General features: G+C 27.1%; 6 protein-coding genes across 6 annotated transcripts; 1 reads left to right on the top strand and 5 right to left on the bottom strand.

Moving 5' to 3' along the window:
* Nucleotides 1-406: 406 nt before the first annotated feature.
* Nucleotides 407-1,915, top strand: OCT59_025339 (uncharacterized protein; the record flags this gene model as incomplete). The annotated part of the gene is made up of 2 exons (XM_066137826.1): nt 407-663; nt 739-1,915. The coding sequence occupies 2 exons, from the start codon at nt 407-409 to the stop codon at nt 1,913-1,915; spliced, it is 1,434 nt and encodes a 477-aa protein (XP_065992030.1).
* Nucleotides 1,916-2,173: 258 nt separating this feature from the next.
* OCT59_025340 (uncharacterized protein) lies at nt 2,174-7,160 on the bottom strand. Its single transcript, XM_066137834.1, has 9 exons — nt 5,936-7,160; nt 5,712-5,858; nt 4,523-5,634; nt 4,419-4,442; nt 3,972-4,325; nt 3,800-3,900; nt 3,617-3,726; nt 3,234-3,528; nt 2,174-3,145 (listed from the first exon to the last, which is right to left on the bottom strand). Exons 1-9 carry the CDS (start codon nt 7,018-7,020, stop codon nt 2,456-2,458), a joined length of 3,918 nt encoding a protein of 1,305 aa, XP_065992031.1. The 5' UTR covers nt 7,021-7,160; the 3' UTR covers nt 2,174-2,455.
* Nucleotides 7,161-9,410: 2,250 nt separating this feature from the next.
* On the bottom strand, nt 9,411-10,247 carry OCT59_025341 (uncharacterized protein; the record flags this gene model as incomplete). Its single annotated transcript, XM_066137846.1, has 1 exon — nt 9,411-10,247. The coding sequence occupies one exon, from the start codon at nt 10,245-10,247 to the stop codon at nt 9,411-9,413; it is 837 nt and encodes a 278-aa protein (XP_065992032.1).
* A 1,479-nt stretch (nt 10,248-11,726) lies between these two features.
* Nucleotides 11,727-13,278, bottom strand: OCT59_025342 (uncharacterized protein; the record flags this gene model as incomplete). The annotated part of the gene is made up of 2 exons (XM_066137853.1): nt 11,727-12,612; nt 13,025-13,278. The coding sequence occupies 2 exons, from the start codon at nt 13,276-13,278 to the stop codon at nt 11,727-11,729; spliced, it is 1,140 nt and encodes a 379-aa protein (XP_065992033.1).
* Nucleotides 13,279-15,449: 2,171 nt separating this feature from the next.
* OCT59_025343 (uncharacterized protein) lies at nt 15,450-17,056 on the bottom strand. Its single transcript, XM_066137861.1, has 2 exons — nt 16,797-17,056; nt 15,450-16,696 (listed from the first exon to the last, which is right to left on the bottom strand). Exons 1-2 carry the CDS (start codon nt 17,048-17,050, stop codon nt 15,490-15,492), a joined length of 1,461 nt encoding a protein of 486 aa, XP_065992034.1. The 5' UTR covers nt 17,051-17,056; the 3' UTR covers nt 15,450-15,489.
* A 2,274-nt stretch (nt 17,057-19,330) lies between these two features.
* Nucleotides 19,331-20,873, bottom strand: OCT59_025344 (uncharacterized protein; the record flags this gene model as incomplete). The annotated part of the gene is made up of 2 exons (XM_066137869.1): nt 19,331-20,528; nt 20,620-20,873. The coding sequence occupies 2 exons, from the start codon at nt 20,871-20,873 to the stop codon at nt 19,331-19,333; spliced, it is 1,452 nt and encodes a 483-aa protein (XP_065992035.1).
* Nucleotides 20,874-22,345: the final 1,472 nt, after the last annotated feature.

Genomic DNA, 22,345 nt, shown 5'->3' on the forward strand with positions numbered 1-22,345 from the left:
GATGAAATTATTAATGGCTGGACGAAATCAAAACAAGTGTTGGTTTGCAATAATGTAGAATAAAATCTGTACTATTTAACATTAAAAAAGAAAACTTTAAGTGGGTATCAGAACGCAGGGTTAGGACTTAGAAGAGGAATTAGGTTATAATTGCAGATCTAAATCATGAGCATAAAAAGCAATTACTTTTTATTTTAAATCAATACACTACGACAAAAGTTCAAATATCATTGTCGTATTTATGTTTATTAATTATTTTAATTAAATAAATATTGTTATATTGATGATTTGATGTACAATTATATAATTTATGGCTAGACATATAAGTATAAATTTCGTTTCACAATGCAAGGTACGTTATAAATAAAGTTTTTTTAAATTTTTTTTTTTTTTAATATGCAAAATAATGTCTACCGAATTATTTTCTAAATTATTAAGTCAAAATTATATTGAATTATTAGAAGATAATGAATATTATGATGTTACAATTGAAGTTGGTAAAGATCCTAACGTAAACATTTTTCGTGCTCATATGAATATTTTATGTTATCGTTCTCCATATTTACGAAGAACTTTGACTTCTAATAAAAAGAATGATAATGGTGTTTTATCGCATATTAAATTACCAAATATATCACCTGAAATTTTTAAAATTATTTTAAGGTAAACTTTTTGTTTATTTTTACAATCGAACTTAATTAAATAAATTACTTAAATTCTAATAATATTTCAATATAGGTATATTTATGGCGGTATTATTTCATTGAATAGACAAGAACCTTCAGATATTTTAAATACATTGGTAGCTGCAGATGAGCTTCACCTTAAAGAACTAGTTAATTATTTACAAAATTATTTAATTGAAAATAATTCTGAATGGTTAGAACAACATTTTGAGCTTACTCATCGAACGAGTTTCCAATCCAATTCTTTATCAGAACTTCAAAACTTTTGCACAAATTTAATGGCCGAATCCCCTGATAAAATATTTAAATCGATTGATTTTACTTCTCTCCCCGAAAAATCTTTAATATCGCTTATTAAGAGGGATGATTTACATATGAGAGAGGTTGAAGTTTGGGAACATGTATTAAAATGGGGTCTTGCACAAAATCCGACTCTTGTTTCAGATCCCAAAGCTTGGTCCGATGATGATTTCAAATCAATGAAAAATACTCTACAAAATAGTTTGCCCTTAATTAGGTTTTTTAGTTTATCATCTAAAGAATTATCACAGAAAGTTCGACCATATCAAAAACTCTTAAATCAACAACTTTATGAAGACTTAGTAGATTCTTATATGGACCCTGACAGTGTATCAACCGATAATATTTTACTTCCCAGAAATATTGAAATTATTGATTCAAAAATAGTTAATTTAAGTATTATTTTATTTATTTCAGGTTATATTAGTAAAGTAGAAATTAGCAAATTTTCTCATTTTAGAGAATTATATTTACTATATATACCATATAAATTCAAATTATTATTAAGAGGAAGTCGAGATGGATTTACTCCTAGAAAATTTCATGAATCATGTGATAATGTATCTAATACTCTTACATTTATCAAAGTAAAAGGAACAGAAGAAATTGTTGGTGGATACAACCCTTTAAGATGGGAATCTAGTAGTAGTTGGGGTAAAACTAATGATAGTTTTATTTTTTCTTTAAAAAATAATGATATTAATAATGCAATAATTAGTGATATAGAAAATTCAACTTATGCATTAAATTATTATTCTCGAAATGGTCCAAGATTTGGCAATGATATTAATATAGAGAATCCTAATAGTCAAAATGAAAATTATAATAGAATTTTTTGTAAAAAGCATCATTATAAAAAAAAGATAAGAGATTCTGAGGAAGATTTTTCTATAGAAGATTACGAAGTATTTCAAATCATAAAGTGCTAATTTGAGATAAAAAATGATTCCAACGTATTTTAGAATTTTTTTTTTGTTTTTTTTACAATTAAAACGTTGAAATTTCTATAGTTCAACAATTTGTAATACACATATATTATTTTAACACTTATTAATCCATTTTTTATGAAAGGTTTAACATGAAATTTTAATTATATAGCGAGGTGAACCTCATTTTTTTTTTAAAAAAAAATGACAATGAAAATTACAAATATAATAAAGATACAATAAATAAAAGTTTTTTTTTTTACATCTAACAACGAACGAATAAATAATTACTTTTTTTTTAAAGAATTATGACTAACACAAAATAAATACAATAAATAAATAAATAAAAGAGATTTTTTACAAAAAAATAAAATAAAATAAAATAAAAGAGGAAATCAAATCATCAAATTACAAAGTTTTTATACATTAACCTTTACCAACCTAATATAAACCCATGTAACAAAAAATGCCCAAATTTTTTTCTTAATAATAAAAAAAAAATTACAATAGTCTTTTCTCATAATATTAATTATTATTTTTTACTTATCGACCATTTCCAAAATCTTGACTCGTTCGATCATTATTAAAAATTCTTTCATAACCACTATAATTCATACTTCCATTTTTATTTGCATCCTCATGTCCATTACTATTATTATTATTCGTTTCATAAGAAGTACTACCACCACCACCACTTCTATTATAAATAGTAGACGGACCAGCAACACCAATTTCATTTTCATCAATATATACTCCATTATATAAACTACTTCTTCTTTCTAGTAATTGATAATTAGTTTTAGTAACATTTTGTTTTTCTCCACCAACATTATTTACATCATCAGTAACTCCGTTATTAGGTGTAACACTTCTTGGATTATGCTGTTGATATTCAGTACCTGTATTTAACCACCAAGAAGGTGGTCTGATCGTAGCAGGTGATATTTCTTCCAAATGTGGTGATAAAACATATTCTACACTTCTAATTTCAGTAGCACCATTATTGACAAAAACTTCACGATCATTTCCATTCCTATTATTAATCCCACCTGCATTATTTAAGTTTGTATATTCTACAACAAAATTTTCAAGTCGATTTCTACGACGTTTTTGATAATATAAAAACAAATGATAAGAACGACCACATAATATACATATCCATAATAAAGAAGCTGATATTAAGTTCAAGAAAGGAATTATTTCATAATTAACCGAAAGAAATATATATAATATCTAGACGTATAAATAATAATTAAAAAAGGTTAATTTGAAAAGAAACAATTTCATTTTATAATCAAGTCATTAAAGATCTACTACTTACTTGAATGACTAATTGAGGAGTATCTTCAATAATGAAATTCCAGATACATGTTATCAATATCCAAGTTTCTGTAGAAGAATGAATTGGAGCATCAAAGGCAGCCAAATCAGCTAATTTGGAATTTATCATGGTTAACGATTCTACATCAACGATCGAACAAAAGGTGAATATGGCTGCGACGTTATGATAAGTTCTAAACCACGTATAAAATGCTTTATTATTTGATAATTCTCTTATCAATATAAAGAATGTTATTATCGTATTAAAGCCCAATGGAATAATAAAAGCAAGCAAACTAAGCAGGTGCGGAGAGAATTTGGATTAGAACGTATGTTTTATAAGAGAATCAAAAGTAAATCTCTAGGAAAAAATAGTTTAGTTACCTTGGAAAATATAAAATATAAACATCTCTAGAGTGTTTTACAACGAAAGCAAAATCCAACACAAAATCCAAAGCAATCAGCAATACTTTGAATGAAACAAAACTATTTCCCTAAATAGATAAAATAACGTTAATCAATGATATATTCATTTTACAAGAAATAATTATTATGTTAATTACTTACATCGTCATCTTTCTTATAAGAAAGCATAGCTAAAACACCAAGTAATAATAAAGTTGCGCCAATCGCGAATAAACTGAATCCATATCTATCCCATACACTCTCTAAAAAATTATATATAAATAAAATTTCAAAAAAAAAAAAAAAAAAAAATTCACGAGATTATGATACATACTTTTAAGTACAAAACCATAATTACTATCTAACATGGCAGTATGTATTGAATGAGAGATAGGAGAAATATCTTTATATTTAATCATATTATCTAAAGAATTAATAATATTTTCGGCGCTCAGATCTTGTTCATTTTTTCCCGGTAATATTTTAAATTTCAATAATATTTGCTTTGAATCGACATCAGGATCCCATTGAAAACGAGTATTAGTATACAGTCTACTTGGAGGTACCGGTACACATTGAGCCAATTCGGATAATAATGATTGTACAAATTTTGATTTTTGTGTATCACTCAAATCCTTAAAATTAAATGATGCATCACCCATTAAACGAACCAATGCATGTTCTTGCGCTGTGGTATAAACGAAAGGAGTAGAATAATTTTTTAGTAAAAATGATTCAATCATTGCTAATAATCAAAACTACCAATCATAATAAAACTTACAATTATGACGTTGCGGTACACTCTCTTAAAAGAATATATGTTATTAACAGATTAATAACTTGAAATAAAATAACTTAATTACACTTTTCTTGTTAAATACTCACCAGTTGAAAATATCCATAAATTAGGAGAAATACCCAATAACGGTTCTTCAAAACTCAAATCTTTAACAGCATTGTCATCAATAACAACAGTATAATTTTTTCCAGGATTATTAAACGTACTATTTAACGCACTTAATGTAAGTGTTTTTTTATCTTGTGATAATAGTGCAAATGGAGTATTTGCAGAATAACTTTGTTTTAATATTAATTGTCCCGTGCCTATATCATATTGATATATTGATATATTACCCACTGATGTTACTACTGGCTTATAATAAGTAATGCTAAATAACGTTGTTCCTAAATTTATTGTTTCACCGATTTCTGGCAATGTTGTGTTAACATTTAAATTATTATACCCTTTATCAAATGGCATTGCTAATCTTTGAATATTAGTAGTCATCATGGACCAACCCGAATTATTATCTTCTATTAAGGATTTTGAATTGGTTTCATTGACTTCGTTATAACCACCATCAGAAAACATCCAGAAAGTGTTATTCGGGAAAGTACCCTGTGGAACGATAAGATTACCAACTATTCTAGGGCAATCCCATTCCCTAAAAAGATTTCCTTTACTATAATAAATAATACCGGTTGACGTTATTGGTAAAGTATCCTTAAGTCTAACGCTAGCAACGTAACCACCATTATATAATGAATAAATACGATCAACCGAATAAGCATTAGTATCAATCTCCAATTTGGTTGGTTCTTTTGTACTTCCATTTGATAAAAATCCAATTTTAACATAATTAATAACATCGGCATTAGGTTGTATGCTAATTATACACATTAATCCAGGTGAATCATACATATTATCACATAATTCTATATTCATATCAATAGCCAGTGCAACTCTTGAATAAATCAATGATGGTTGTGTTATTTCTCCCGTATATGGTCTTATAAATATTACATTAACTATCCATGATGGAACCACTAATAATTCCGGTGGTATCTTTGGTTGTGATTCTGTTACATTTGGATTTTTTCCCACTGTAATAAATCCATATCCTCCATCCAAAGTTGGAAATATTTCGAATTTATGTCCTTCCGGTATATTGGTCATCTTCGTGTTTCCCTTAACATTTACATTTCCATCTTTATCTCTATTAAAATATTAAAATAATTATGAGATTATATTATAAGCGTAAGATATGCTTAAAAAAAAAAAAAAAATACACACGGAGAAGTAAGGTTCGTCCATTGTAGAGTGTCCTTTTTGATACGATTAACCCACATAAATCCATTTTGCGGATTAGTATTTACTACCGCTTTACCTAATTCCGATATATCCGTTTGTGTTATTCCTACAAAGGACAATATCAATTGACTATAAAAAATATTATAATAATTAAATTAGCAATATGTTTGATATATTCATTCTTCAAACAAAATTTTTTTTTTTACCTGTGAACTTGACCTTTCCAATCAACGATTAAACCATTTTCTTGATATAATTCACCATCTGTCTTTTGTAAGTAACTGACCAAAAAGAATCCTTCGTTTAATCCATTATCAAGATCCTTGTTAAGTGGGAATATTCTAATTAAATCTTTTCCTCCATAAATACAAAAATTATAATCAGGAATTTCAAAGGTGAAATTGATATAATTTACTGTAACATTATCATAAACTAATCTCAGATATAAAATTGGATCATAACACGAGTTATTATTGGGTCTATTTCTTGATAATCTCAAAATTATTGGCCCATCAGGATAACTCATTGCACTATGTACGTGTAAGTCCGGATAATCATTATGATGCATTATTAGATAATTATCCATTGATGGTATCGATGGTGATGTTGGTGATGAATTCGTTGGATTTGGATTCGGGGCTGGAGCTGAAGGATCTGAAGCTGGTGGAGGTGGAGGTGGAGGTGGAGCTGGAGCTGAAGGATCTGAAGCTGGTGGATGTGGAGCTGGAGCCGATGGATCTGAAGCTGGTGGAGCTGGAGCTGGTGATTCTGAATCCGGTGGTGCTGGATTTTGTTGATCAGGAGTTTTCGTCTTAGCACCATTATTTGGATCATTCGGATTATCCTTTGGTTTACTTAGACCATCATCGTTATTTGGATCATCTGGAACCTTTGAATTCTTTGGATGCTTAGGGTTATTATGATTCTTTGGATGTTTTTGATTCTTGGGATTTTTATGCGTCTTTGGATGTTTTTGATTATCATTATTTTTCGTATTATCAGCATTATTATTCTTTTCTTTTACATTTCCTTTTCCATCTTCATGATTTTGATGTATTGGTTGTTTATGATTTATAGTTATAGTAACGGCTCTAGGTTTTATCGAATGTAATATAGGAGATAAAGGATTTTCAAATATTGAAGAGGGATTATTTGAAACAATTTTACTATTAATTGAATTAGCTATTGATATTGTAAATAAAAAATTTAGTAAAATTAAAAATATTAGAAAACGCAATTTTTTTATTGACGATGATGCTATTTTATTAAATGGCAACATCGATAATATCATTTGCTAATTCGTTTTAATAATTACAAAGGTTGTAGTAATATAAAAATATATATATATTTATATTATAAATAATAATAAATTAATAACGAAAAAGTATGAGAGAACAAAATAATTAATTACTTTTTTATTTTTTGTTTCAAAAAAAAAAAAAAAAATTAAAAAATTTAAAAATAATATAGGATAATCCTTTTTTTTAAAAAAAAATTATTCAATAAAAATAGAAATAAATAAATGGCAATCTTATGACGTAAATAAAAAAAAAGGGACATTGAAACATTGAAAGGTTCCTAACATAGAACAGTTTTAGGAGAAAAAAAAAAAAATCAAAAACATGGGAGGTTAAAAAAAAAAAAATTTTTTTTTTGTTTGTTTTTATTTTTATATATTCAAAACTTAGTCAATCAATTCCCAACATTCTTTGCATATTTTATGTCGTGCTACAAACCTTATTTGAATATTTTGTAATTCACGAGTTTTTTGAAATTGGTCGTACATTTTGTTTAAGTATAACCTTTTTAGGTAAAAATTTGGGAAATTCGATTTTTCTTTTTTTTGATTTTTTCATTTATATATTGTTGCACGTAGGAGTTTCAAATTTATTGTTTACGTGATACTAGGAGTATTAAAAAAACTATCCTAATATTACGGAACATATTTTTTTTATGCTTATTATCTATTTATGGAAATCAGGTAATTAAAAACTAATTATAAGGCAATAACCCCCAATTAACAGGAATTTTTTTTAAAAAAAATTTTTTGATCAGTAATTTAAAAGGAAATAAAAAGAAGGGTTAACAGGTAAAGATTTACGATGACGTATTTTGGCGTAATGAGTTTTGCCGCAGTAAAATTCTTTTTTAATACAAAGATCAGCAAACTTTTATTAAAAAAAAGCAAGTTACAAAAAATGCATTATTTTAATTAAAAAATATCCGTTTTAGGTAAAATAATGAATTAATACAATTTTTTTCGAGAACATTTTAATCAATGATCTTATTTTTAACAATATCATATAAAAATAATTGGTATATTGTTAATAATTATGAAACAGAAGGTTACTCGAAGTTAATTATGTAATAAAAATCACAATTTTAAGATCGAAATAATTGTAATACATATCAATGTTTCAAGTTTTACGATCTTAAGTCGTACGCATAATTTCATCATTATTTCACTTAATTTGTTACACACAAATTTGTATGAAACCATAAAATTATTTTTCTTTATTGAAAAAATTTAGTAAGAGAAATACCCAAATCTTTCAAATCTTTGATATCAAATATTTCTTATAGCTTTAATATTAATTTTTTTATATTTTGCATGAACTGTACGACCAATTGGATCGTACGGGTTGTATTAGGCGGTATATATCATAATTTTAAGAATAAACAATGTAAAAAATATCTGCATTTGTCAGCAAAATCTAGACTTTTCCAGAAATCGTTGAACGGGAACCCGTTCAAATTGCTGACAATCATTACCTAAATGAATAAACAACACGTGAATTTAACGCTATAATTAAATATTTAAATAAATTCGACAAATAAAATATAAATTTAACGATAATATTTCACATTGTAGCATTGTAGTATTATTCAATGTATTGTTACACAAAAATGTTTTAACCGTTTATTAATACGTAATAGTAAATTATAATATTTCATATTTCAAAAACGGTTGTTAGTTTACTTAGTTATTCAATAATGGTAATCTGTTTTCAAATTCGCAAAAAGTTTTTTCTTTGTTTATTATATTTTATTTGAAAAAGAAAAATCGAACTTCTTGTAAACATGGTGTTGACCTTTATGCAAGCAGTTAAAATTATAACGAAATTAAATAATATCTTCATAACTTTGACTCGAATTACAATACGGAGAACAATTATTACAAAATGCGTGATCATCGAGTCAGGCGCCAGCTTAGCATTATATGCAGCCCAATTATAATTCAAAAAAAAAGAATGCATAATTTAAATTATGAATTCTTTTCAAAGTTTATTATGATCGAGAATGTCTAAAATAATTTAAAAAAGATTTACTATATCATAATTCATGGAAAAATTTTTATTTAAAAAAAATAAACCCATTTCAGAAATAATTAAATTTATGGCACTCATATTTATCGCACGCGCCCTATAGGATTATTTAACCAATATTTTCATCAATAGCTAATCATCATACAATATTAAATCAATCATCAAAAGTTTTATTGCGTACATGATAAATATTACAGTTAATTCCAGGTGTCCACAATTATCAAATCAACTTAATTACTAGTATTCTAATTCTGGTAATAAGAATATAAAAAAATTTTTTCATGATCTGCGTTATATTGGTAACGCCACGAAGTGATCGTTAACCACTATGTAAATACCCTCATGCAATATCTAATTAAATGAGTTGAAATACTTCATAATCCTCTATTAAAAATTCATCTTCGGTATCCCTTATCTTCTTTTCATAAAAATGCTGCTTACAAAAAATTTTACTATAATTTACCAACTTGTCTGTTGAGCATATTGTGAGATCATATCCAAATTGTGGTCCACATATAGTGCTATAATCTATTGCATAATTTGGATTTTTTACACTGCTAATAACTGCATCTCTATTTTTAAAAGAGAAGATAAAACTATCTTCAGTTTCACCCCAAACACGTGAAGATTCCCATATTAAAGGATTGTATCCACCAATAATTTCTTCTGTTCCTCTTACTTTGATGAATGTAACAGTATAAGGTTTGCCATCACAAAAATCATGAAACTTTTTAGGAGTAAATCCATTTCGACTTCCTCTTAATAATAATTTAAATTCGTATGGAAAATATAATTCCCTAAAATGTGAAAATTCATAATTAACATCCACTTCATCAATCCATCTTGAAACTGTTGAAATAATATTTAAATTAACGATTTTCGAATCGATATCAAATTTAATATTTTTTCTAGGAAGTAAAATATTTTCAATTGGATTGCTATCAGGATCCATATAAGAATCTATTAAATTTTCATAAAGTTGTTGGTCCAAGAGTTTTCGATACGGTCGAATTTTCTGTGTTATTATTCCAGATGTTAAACTAAAAAATCTAATTAAAGGTAAACATTGTTGTAAAGTATTTTTCATAGTTTTGAAATCATCATCTGACCAAGTTCTAGGATCTGAAATGAGAGTTGGATTTTGTGCAAGACCCCATTTTATTACATATTCCCATACTTCAATTTCTTTCATTTGTAAATCATCTCTTTTAATAAGCGAAATTAAAGATGTTTCAGAAAGTAAAGTGAAATCGAATGATTCAAATATTCTTTCAGGATACTGAGCCATTAAATTTGTACAATATTCTTGAAGTACTAATAAATTATTAGATTGTGAAATAATTTGTTGAGTTAATCCGAAATTTTGTTCTATCCATTCAGATTTATTTTCAATTAAATATTTTTGTAAATGATCGATTAGTTCTTGAAGACTAAGTTCATCTGCCGCAGCTAAAACTTTAAGAAAGTCTGAAGTGTCATTTTCATCTAATGAAAGAATACCACCATAAATATATCTATATTAAAAAAAAAAGTTAATAATTAAATATTAACTTAATATGTTATCATGGTGTTATTTCAAATAATTATCTTACTCTAAAATAATTTGAAAAATTTCCGGTGATATATTTGGAAATCTGATATGAACTAAATCATTAGTATTATTGTTCCTGTTATTATTGGAAGCTAAAATTCGTCGTAAATATGGAGAGCGGTAACATAAAATATTCATGTGAGCACGAAATATTTTTACGTTAGGATCTTCACCAACTTCAATTGTAATATCATAATATTCATCATCCTTTAATAACACAATAAAATTTTGACTTAATTTTGAAAAAAATTTGGTAGGCATTTCGTTAAAAAGAAGAAATCCTTTAAGTTAGAGGAAGACAATATTTATAGTTTTATTGTACTAATTACGCCAATCTGCACAGCCTGCGGCTAAGCGGCTTGTTTACAGTATATTTGGAATTACAGTATTAAGAATATTTGTTCAAAATAATTGTTTTCTACTGAATTTATATAAGATGTTATGATGTTTGAAGGTTAAAATACTCTACTGAACAATTTGAATAATTTGGCTGAACAAAAACCGCGATTTTGCTAACCGTTTTTTCAAATAGTTAAAATGCTAACCGAGCCAATTATCTGTCGCCTGGATTTGAGATCGACAATCAAATTAACGTTAACTGAATCATCATAATGCAGGCTGAATTATTGTTCAAATCACGAGATAATTGACGTCATGTTTTATTCAGCGAGAATAAGAAAAAAAAAATGAAGAAAGATTAAAGAATGAATAAAATTTATATTCCATATTATTAGTATAATCCAAATATTACTTTTAATAAAGCAAAGTTAATAAATAAGAATCAGCTTCACCTTATTTTTTTTTATTATTACATCTTTAATAAATTTTTAAAACAAAGGAATTAAAAATAATTTTTAAATATTATAAAATCCATTTAAAGAGTTATATCTACTATGAATTTCAACTTTAATTTAAAATGTAACAGGATAAAACTTATCACTATAAAATCTCTTATGAATGAATGAAATTTGTTTTCGCCTTTAATAAATAAAAACAAATGCGAGTAATGATTTTTAAGGGAAGCTCAGATTTGGTTTAATAAATGTACAGTATATTTATCTAGTAAGAAATTGATTACATTTATTTTCTTATGATTTGAAATACTTCATAATCTTCTATTGAAAAAGCTTCTCTAGTATCTCTTATGCTTCTTTCATAAGACATTTTATTACAATAAGTTGTATCAAAAGCTGCAGCAGGGTTATTGATGTTATATATGGTAAGATCGCATCCAAATCTTGGACCACATACACCGCTATAATCTAACGCACGACTTGCATCTTTTACATTACTTAAAATCGCATCTTTAATATTCTTATTTTTAAAAGAAAAAATAAAACTATCATTAGCTTTACACCATTTGCCGGTAGTTTCCCATTTCAAAGGATTATATCCACCAAGAATTTCTTCATTTCCTTTTACTTTAATAAATGTAACTGTATTAGCTTTGCCATCACATAATTCATGAAATTTGTTAGGAGTAAATCCATCTCGACTTCCTCTTAATAATAATTTAAATTTATATGGTAAATATAATTCCTCATAATTATCATTGCTAATAACCACTTTATCAACCCATTTTGAAACAGTTGAAATAATATTAGAATTAACAATTTTTGAATCAATAATTTGGGAATCATCAATTTTAATTTCATTATTCTTAATTTTTCTTGGACTTAAAACGTTGTATTTTGACGCACTACCAGGTTCCAAATAAGAATTTAATAATTCTTCATATAGTTGTTCATCTAGGAGTTTACGATATGGACGAACTTTTTGCGAGAATTCTAGAGAAGATAAACTAAAAAATCTAATTAAAGGCAAACAGTGTTGTAAGATATTTTTCATCGTTTTAAAATCATCAACTGACCAAGTTTTAGGATCTGGAATAAGATTTGGATTTTGTGCAAGACCCCATTTTAATACATGTTCCCATACTTCAATTTCTTTCATTTGTAAATCATCTCTTTTAATAAGTGAAATTAAAGATTTTTCAGAAAGTGAAGTGAAATCAAAAGAATTGAATATTTTTTCGGGTGATTGAGCCATAAAATTTGTACAAAATTCTTGAAGTTCTAATAAATTATTAGATTGTGAACTAATTTGTTGAGTAAACCCAAAATGTTGTTCTATCCAATCTGAATTATTTTCAATTAAATATTTTTGTAAATAATCAACTAGTTCTTGAAGGTGAAGATTATCTGCAGCGGCCAAAACTTTAAGAGAATCTGAAATGTCATGCGTATTCAATGAAAGAATACCACCATAAATATACCTACAGTATAGTATAACAAAAATTTCATGAACGTAAGAGACAATTTTTATTATCCGGTAATATAGTGTATATATATTAAATTTAATTAGTAGTAATTACTTACTCTAAAATAATTTGAAATATTTCTGGTGAAATTTTTGGTAATTTTACGTGAGCTAATATATTATCATTGTTCTTTTTGTTGGAAGCTAAAATTCGTCGTAAATATGGAGAACGGTAACACAAAATATTCATGTGAGCACGAAATATTTTTACGTTAGGATCTTCACCAACTTCAATTGTAATATCATAATATTCATCATCTTTCAATAATTCAATGTAATTTTGACTTAATTTTGAAAAAAATTGGACAGACATTTTGTTAAAAAGAATGAAGTCCCAAGTTGGAAAAGACAATATTTATAATTGTGACTATCGGTGTACTACTATAGGGGTAATCTTACCACACTACCCTGTCACAATATAAATAGTACTTTAAACGTGGTAGTACAGTTGACATATAATGCGGTGACAAATAGAGATCAGGCTAGTAAAAAAAAAACGTCCCTCATAAACATAATAAAATGCAAAAAGATGGACGTTTCACTGCAGGGTCTAGCTAATTCTGTGGTGACTGTTTGAATTTTTTGAGGGAAAGGGAGAAATAGAGTAGTTTTTATTGTTGTATTTTCGTTGTTGTTTTTTTTTTGTTTTGAGAAGTGTGAAATGCGTAAGGGAAATGGGTAGTTAGTAATAAAGTATCTATGGGTGGGAGTTTGATGGGGTTTAACATTGGCGCTAACGCTTGGTTAAAAAATTGTTAAATCAGGCATATAAATAGTTAGTGTTAAATTTCTGTTTTCTTTTGATGTTGCGAGTAGTTGTAGTGTTCTTGTTTGTATGTTTTGGTTTTGGTTTTGTTTTTAGTAGATAGATACTTTATTAGAAGATGCACGTCGTCTAGAACATGATGAGTAGTTTCTGCGATCGTCATGTTATTAATAAAGTTTATGTTAGGAAAAAAAAAATAATAAAAAAACGCAAACATGTCAGCACGTGTCCATGTGACAAAATCATCACAGGGTAGTGTGGTAAGATTCTTCCTACTATAGTTGTACTATTATTGTACTACCCATGTTTATTACGCCAATCTGCGCAGTCTGCGGCTAAGCGGTGAATTTATATAATTTGAATAATTTGGCAGAACAAAATTTCATCATTTATTGAACGTTTTGTAGATTTATTATTTATTTCAACCAGTAAACTTTTAACCGAACCAGTTATCGGTTCATTAGTAAATTTTGATCACCTGGAAAAAATTGAGATCGATGAATATATAATGTTGGTTGTGTTGTATCAGTTCTTTACGCTTAAAAATATTAAGCAATTTATATGGTTAGGTAGCAGCAGAAGGTTTATTAGTGTATAATTAAACAATGTATTAAACAACGTATCAAAATTATCTGATCAGACGTGTTGTATAGCGCTGTACGTCGGCATATACCTCCAAACACGAATAAAGGATTTCACTTGATAAAATTATCACTTTATAACTTTAAAATAAAACTTTATTTATTTCCCTAACATTACTACAAGAAAATTGACCTATATTTATAATAAATTATACATATACTGATAAATTCAACATGTTTAATATATCTATTATGACTAACATGTTCAATATGTTGATCATGTCCAACATGTTAATTAAGTTCGACATGTTAATACTATGTTAATCATGTTAAACATTTGCAACTTCAGAGTGGCACATGATGATCACATGACAGTTGAAAAACACGAGTTAATTTATTTATCTTAGACGTTTTATTATCGCTGTTTTCAATTTGGTGCGATCATAGCGTAACACCACTAAAAATAATCAATTTTTAAAAATTTGTGAATACCCGTGATTTTTTTAAATAATCATCTAGAAAAGGGTTGATTACCTATGGAAATCATGGAAAATTCCCAATTATTTGAGTAGTTTACTTATAAAAAACTGTTATTGTTACACAAAGTTAAAAAACTTGCGTATAAGTAAACTACTTGAAAAATTAAGATTTTTCTATAATTTCCACTGGTATTCACAGGTTATCAACTATTTTCTAAATGATTTTTTAGAAAAATCATGGGTATTCACAAAATTTTGATAATCATATTTTTATAGGAGTGCTAGCTGTGATCGCACTAAATTGAAAACAGCAATAATTTAATGAGCATAAGTGAAAAAAGCGAGATTAAAAAGTGAATAAATTTTATATTTCATACATTTCATACACTCATATTATTAGCACCATTATTCAAAATAGTATAAATCTTTTTCCTTATAAATATTTTTATTTCTTTATTTGATTATTACATCTTTAATAAATTTTTAAATAAAGAAATTAAAAATAATTTTAAACTGTTATAAAACTCATTAAAAAATTAAGATATCTATCATGAATTTCATTTAATTTAAAATATAACAGCATTAAACTTATCATAATATCTTTATAATGAAATTTGTTTTCTCCTCAAATAAATAGTAAGAACAAACGGTTTTTTAAGTTAAGTATAGGATTATCATCTATTTATCTAACATTACATTTATTTCCTCATAATTTGAAACACTTCATAATCTTCTATTGAAAAATTACATTTAGTACCTCTTATTCTTTTTTCATAATTAATCCTTTGGCAGTAAGTCGAATCAAAAGGTGTAGATTCATCAGATCTAAGTTTACCATAAGAATTTATGTTAAGATCATGACCAAATTGTGGACCACAGCCACGACTATAATCTAATGCATTATTAGCATCTATTACATTACTTAAAATTGCATTTTTAGTATTCTTATTTTTAAAAGAAAAAATAAAACTATCTTTAGAATAACACCATTCGTCAGTAGTTTCCCATTTCAAAGGATTATATCCACCAAGAATCTCTTCGTTTCCCTCTACTTTAATGAACGTAACAGTTTTGGGTTTACCATCGCATATTTCATGAAATTTTTTAGGAGTAAATCCATCTCGACTTCCTCTTAATAATAATTCAAATTTATATGGTAAATATAATTCCCTATTATTATCGTCATTAATAACCACTTTATCAACCCATTTTGAAACAGTTGAAATAATATTAGAATCAACAATTTTTGAATCAATAATTTGGGAATCATCAACTTTAATTACATTATTTTTAATTTTTCTTGGACGTAAAACGTTGTATTTTGATACACTACCAGGTTCCAAATAAGAATTTAATAATTCTTCATATAGTTGTTGATCTAAGAGTTTTTGATATGAACGAACTTTTTGCGAAAATTCTAAAGAAGATAAACTAAAAAATCTAATTAAAGGCAAACAGCGTTGCAAGATATTTTTCATCGTTTTGAAATCATCATCTGACCAAGTTTTAGGATCTGGAATAAGATTTGGATTTTGTGCAAGACCCCATTTTAATACATGTTCCCATACTTCAATTTCGTTCATTTGTAAATCATCTCTTTTAATAAGTGAAATTAAAGATTTTTCAGAAAGTGAAGTGAAATCAAAAGAATTGAATATTTTTTCGGGTGATTGAGCCATGAAATTTGTACAAAATTCTTGAAGTTCTAATAAATTATTAGATAGTGAACTAATTTGTTGTGTAAACCCAAAATGTTGTTCTATCCAATCTGAATTATTTTCAATTAAATATTTTTGTAAATAACCAATTAGTTCTTGAAGATGAAGATTATCTGCAGCGACCAAAACTTTAAGAGAATCTGAAATGTCATGTGTATTCAATGAAAGAATACCTCCATAAATATACCTACAGTATATAACAAAAATTTCATGAACGTGAGAAACAATTTTTAATATCTGGTAATATAGTGTATATATATTAAATTTAATTAGTGGTAATTACTTACTCTAAAATAGTTTGAAATATTTCTGGTGAAATTTTTGGTAATTTTATGTGAGCTAATATATTATCATTGTTCTTTTTGTTGGAAGCTAAAATTCGTCGTAAATATGGAGAACGGTAACACAAAATATTCATGTGAGCACGAAATATTTTTACGTTAGGATCTTCACCAACTTCAATTGTAATATCATAATATTCATCATCCTTTAATAACTCAATAAAATTTTGACTTAATTTTGAAAAAAATTGAGTAGGCATTTCGTTAAAAAGAATAGTCTTAAATTGGAGGAAGACTATTTATATTTGTTTCATATCCGACCAAATTAGATATTTGTGTACAACGTTAAACTCGTTACGCCAATCTGCATAATCTGCGACTTGTTTTCTCAAAAATTTGGCTGAACGAAAATTTACTTTATTCAAGAAAGTCTATTTTAATTAACCAAATTATCGGTTCTTTCGATCTCTTGGAAAAAAATTGATTCAAGGTCGACAAATTAACATTAGCTGAAATCACTATCGTGCAGGCTGAAATTATTATTCAGATCACGAGATAATTGATGTCGTGTTTTATTTAGTGAACATAAGAAAAGAAGAAGCGAGAGTAAAAAATGAATAAAATTTATATTCCATATTTACAGATGGTGCCCAAAATTATCCGGCCACTTTTCAAATTTGAAAAACTTATATATGTTAAATATGATGAAAATAAAAATTTAAGTTTAACATATTTATTATGCCTTCCTTTATTGAATTTTACAAAAATTTAATAATTGATTCTATTTCCATTTGCGGAAATAACTGCATCAACCCTCCGAGGCATACTTTTGATCAGTTTTCTATAATATTCAGGAGGAATGTCATTCCACGCATCTGTAACATACTCCATAAGCACACTAATGCTAGATGGTGGTGGTGAACGACGTCAAATCATCATCTTCATTTCAGCCCAAATATTTTCTATAGGATTAATATCTGGTGACTGAGCTGGCCAGTCAAGAGTCACAATCCCAGCATTTTCACGTGCGGCCGTTGCAACTCTTGAACGGTGTGGCGCAGCATTATCCTCCTGAAAGATTCCATTACCCTGTGGAAAATGTGTGTGCAAGGTAGGTACAACAAAATCATTAATAACTTGAGCATGCGTTTGGCCAGTAACTGAACCATTTAATGGAACAATTGGCCCAAGGCCGCTCCAGGAAAAACACCCCCAAAACATTTTGCTAGGACTGTGTTTCACAGTAACTGAAATACAATCAGGATTTAACTCCTCCCCAGGTTCATGCCATACCATCCCCTGCCGACCCTGTTGAAATTGAGTAAAGGTGCTTTCATCTGAAAATAGGACTCTTTTCCATTTTCTTTCCGTCCAATTTTCATGTTCATAAGCCCACTCAAGCCGAGCCTGACAATGTGCTTCTGTTATTGCAGGTTTACGACGAGGAACACAGGCTGTAAGTCCAACTTTCTTAAGGTTTCGGCGTATAGTATTATGAGAAATAGGTTGCTTTGTTTGGGCTGTCCAAGTGGTCGCAATTTTTTTTGAACAAAGTCGACGATTTTCATTGTTTTCTTTAATGAAGGACTTAAGTTTTTGTTGAGCTGGTGAGTTAAGAAGTGGTGGACGCCCAGTTTGTTTTTTGGTGTTAAAGAGTGAGTTTCACGAAGGCGTTTAAGTATGTCATTAACTGTTGTTTTCCCACACCCCAGTTGTTTGGCAATTGTGCGACTTGAATGTCACAATTGTGACCGTAAACAATTGCGCCACGAGTTTTTGGGGTAAGTGGTTTCATTTTTCCGGAAAGTTCCAGAAGAAATGTGGCGCAGAGGATTGTTCATTGTGATTATAAATACAAAATTATTGTTTGTTTACATCATAATAACACGTGATTATCAGCATAATTTTGGCAAAATAAAGTGGCCGGATAATTTTGGGCACCATCTGTATTAGTAGAAAAAATGTATTTGTAACAGCCTGTTACATATCTTATTTGTAACATCCTTTTTTTATTTTTTTTTAATAATAAATTTAATATGTGTTTCACAAATAAAATTTTTATATGCAAATTTAATTTGGAAAACTTTTACTTAATGTATTTAAGACAGTTTTATAGACAAAATTTTAAGTTATAAGCAGTTTCTTGAAATTTTTTAAAAAATTCTTTTGTCTTAGTTACACGACTGATCTTTTGTTTTTGTTTACATTACGCCTGATCTTGGATAAAATTGGGTTGTTACAAATAAGACGCGTAACAGGCTGTTACAATTAGATTTATCCTTATTAGTATATGGTCCAAAATATTATTTAATTTATTAATAAAGCAAAATTAATAAATATGAATCTTTTTTCTTTAATTAATCTTATTTTGTTTTTTTTTAAATGCAATAGCATTACACTTATCTGTTATCATAAGATCTCATGAATTACTAAATTTATTTTCGCCTTTAATAAATAAAAACAAACGAGTAATGATTGTCAAAAGAAGTCCAGATTTGGAAAATTTATCTATTTACCTAATAAAGAATTGATAGAATTTATCACTCGATGATTTGAAATACTTCATAATCTTCTATTGAAAAATTATCTTCGGTATCTCTTATATTTCTTTCATAAAAATTATTTCTGCAGCAAGTTACACAAAAATCTGTAAACTCATCTGAATTTGAAGTAATTTTATAGGAATTTATGATAAGATCTTTGCCAAATTGTGGACCCCACACTTCGCCACAAAAAATTGCACCTTTCGCATTTATTACATTGCTTAAAATTGCATCTTTAATATTCTTATTTTTAAAAGAATAAATAAAACTATCATTAGTTTTACACCATTTGCCAGTAGTTTCCCATTTCAAGGGATTATATCCACCAAGAATTTCTTCATTTCCTTTTACTTTAATAAATGTAACTGTATTAGCTTTGCCATCACACAATTCATGAAATTTTTTAGGAGTAAATCCATCTCGACTTCCTCTTAATAATAATTCAAATTTATATGGTAAATATAATTCCTCATAATTGTCATCATTAATAACCACTTTATCAACCCATTTTGAAACAGTTGAAATAATATTAGAATCGACAATTTTTGAATCAATAATTTGAGTTTTGAATTCATTATTCTTAATTTTTCTTGGACGTAAAACGTTGTATTTTGGCACGCTACCAGGTTCCAAATAACAATTCAATAATTCTTCATATAGTTGTTGATCTAAGAGTTTTCGATATGGACGAACTTTTTGCGAGAATTCTAGAGAAGATAAACTAAAAAATCTAATTAAAGGCAAACAGTGTTGTAAGATATTTTTCATCGTTTTGAAATCATCATCTGACCAAGTTTTAGGATCTGGAATAAGATTTAGATTTTGTGCAAGACCCCATTTCAATACATGTTCCCATACTTCAATTTCGTTCATTTGTAAATCATCTCTTTTAATAAGTGAAATTAAAGATTTTTCAGAAAGTGAAGTGAAATCAAAAGAATTGAATATTTTTTCGGGTGATTGAGCCATAAAATTTGTACAAAATTCTTGAAGTTCTAATAAATTATTAGATTGTGAACTAATTTGTTGAGTAAACCCAAAATGTTGTTCTATCCAATCTGAATTATTTTCAATTAAATATTTTTGCAAATAATCAACTAGTTCTTGAAGATGAAGATTATCGGCAGCGGCCAAAACTTTAAGAGAATCTGAAATGTCATGTGTATTCGATGAAAGAACACCACCATAAATATACCTACAGTATAAAAAAATTTCATGAACGTAAACAATTTTTATTACCAGGTTATATGGTGTATATTTATCAAATTTAATTAGTAATTACTTACTCTAAAATAGTTTGAAATATTTCTGGTGAAATTTTTGGTAATTTTATGTGAGCTAATATATTATCATTGTTCTTTTTGTTGGAAGCTAAAATTCGTCGTAAATATGAAGAACGGTAACACAAAATATTCATGTGAGCACGAAATATTTTTACGTTAGGATCTTCACCAACTTCAATTGTAATATCATAATATTCATCATCTTTTAATAATTCAATGTAATTTTGACTTAATTTTGAAAAAAATTGGGCAGACATTTTGTTAAGAAGAATAAAGTCCTAAGTTGGGGAAAGACAATATTTATATTTGTTTCATATTTATTAATGTCTGTACAACGTTAAACTCGTTAATTTGTTACGCCAATCTGCACAATCTGCGGCTTGTAAATTATTTTTATAGATTAGTTTTTGAATCAACCTAACCATAATTCCTTTCCATTTTTGATCTAAATTTCTGTAATGAAGTTTTTTTGAAAAATTCAAAAATTTTTCAAAATTTCTCTATTCATGAAAGTTGAAAAATTCAAAAAAAAAATTTCAAAATGAAAATGGAAATTACCTTCCATTTTTAATCTAAATCGTTTGAAAATTTCAGAAAAAAACTTCAAAAATGAAAATAGAAATCACCTTCCATTTTGATCTAAATTTTTTTTTCTATTGTAAATCAATATTGTTGGGTTTCATCAAAAAATTCAAAGCTTTTTTTTATTTAATAATACAGTTGCTAATAAAAGCAATTGATAGATAATTCTCATTTTAAAAACAATAAAAAATTTCAATTGAAAATATGATTATTCCTAAAAAAATTTTTATCTCATTTTAACTTAGTAGAAATTTAAAATGACTAAAAAAAAGGTCATGATAAAATAAGATAATTGACTAGTCTAAAAATGGAGACAATAAATTTTTGATCTGAGTTATATTATAAATAGGTATCCGGACTTTTCGCACCGTAACCTTATAAATAAACTTTTAAAGAAAGAAAATTTCTGTTAATATTTTATTTTCAAATAAAGAAAACTTTTGCAAAAGAACTTTTTTGATAAAAAAAATGTTAACTATTATGAGCGTTTTTTGTCTGATAGAAACTAAATAGGTCTGGCACAGCAGTATTTATTATAGGGCCATACCATGAGCAGAGCAACATCATGGCAATATCCAATTTTCGTTAAAGCAGATGAAGAATATGAAATAAGCAATATATATATATTTTAAGCGCTATTGAAGTGTAATCGATCTACACACTTATGCATGAAAATACAATCACGTGCAAAAAGCCCTCCTAAGAATTAACGGTCATTGATATTTAAATTTACTCAATTTATGCTTATATAAAATTCAGTTATATAATTTGAAGGTTCTAATGCTCGAATAATTTGAATAGTTTGGCAATTTTGCTTAACAGTAAAATTCGTGATTTTTAAATTTACTAAAGACGCTTATTATTAAGTCTAATGAATTTTTAATTAAATCAATTATCGGTTCTTTCGGCCAATTTCAAAAAAATTTGATTCGAGATTAAAATCACTACAGTACAGACTGAAATTTTATAAATCACGAAATAATTGACGTTAAATACTAGCAAACATATCTGATATGGAAAAAAAGAGAAAGAGGAAATAAAAAGTGTATTCCATATTATTAGCATAATCCAGAATATTATTAAAGTTATTAATAAAGCAAAATTAATAAATGTGAAATTTTTTCCTTAATTTTTTTGATTATTACAT

Source organism: Rhizophagus irregularis, chromosome 5 (genome assembly GCF_026210795.1).
Source record: "Rhizophagus irregularis chromosome 5, complete sequence".
Lineage (NCBI taxonomy): Eukaryota > Fungi > Glomeromycota > Glomeromycetes > Glomerales > Glomeraceae > Rhizophagus > Rhizophagus irregularis.

Excerpts from the sequence above, each read along its gene's own strand:
- OCT59_025340 (XM_066137834.1), bottom strand. The coding sequence starts at position 7,020 with ATGATATTATCGATGTTGCCATTTAATAAAATAGCATCATCGTCAATA. Across the intron at positions 5,859-5,935 it reads TGGAAAGGTCAAGTTCACAG|TCAATTGATATTGTCCTTTG; the intron begins GTAAAAAAAAAA and ends TATTTTTTATAG. Across the intron at positions 4,443-4,522 it reads TTTATGGATATTTTCAACTG|AGAGTGTACCGCAACGTCAT; the intron begins GTGAGTATTTAA and ends TATTCTTTTAAG.
- OCT59_025343 (XM_066137861.1), bottom strand. The coding sequence starts at position 17,050 with ATGCCTACTCAATTTTTTTCAAAATTAAGTCAAAATTTTATTGAGTTA. Across the intron at positions 16,697-16,796 it reads ATATTTCAAACTATTTTAGA|GTATATTTATGGAGGTATTC; the intron begins GTAAGTAATTAC and ends TATATACTGTAG.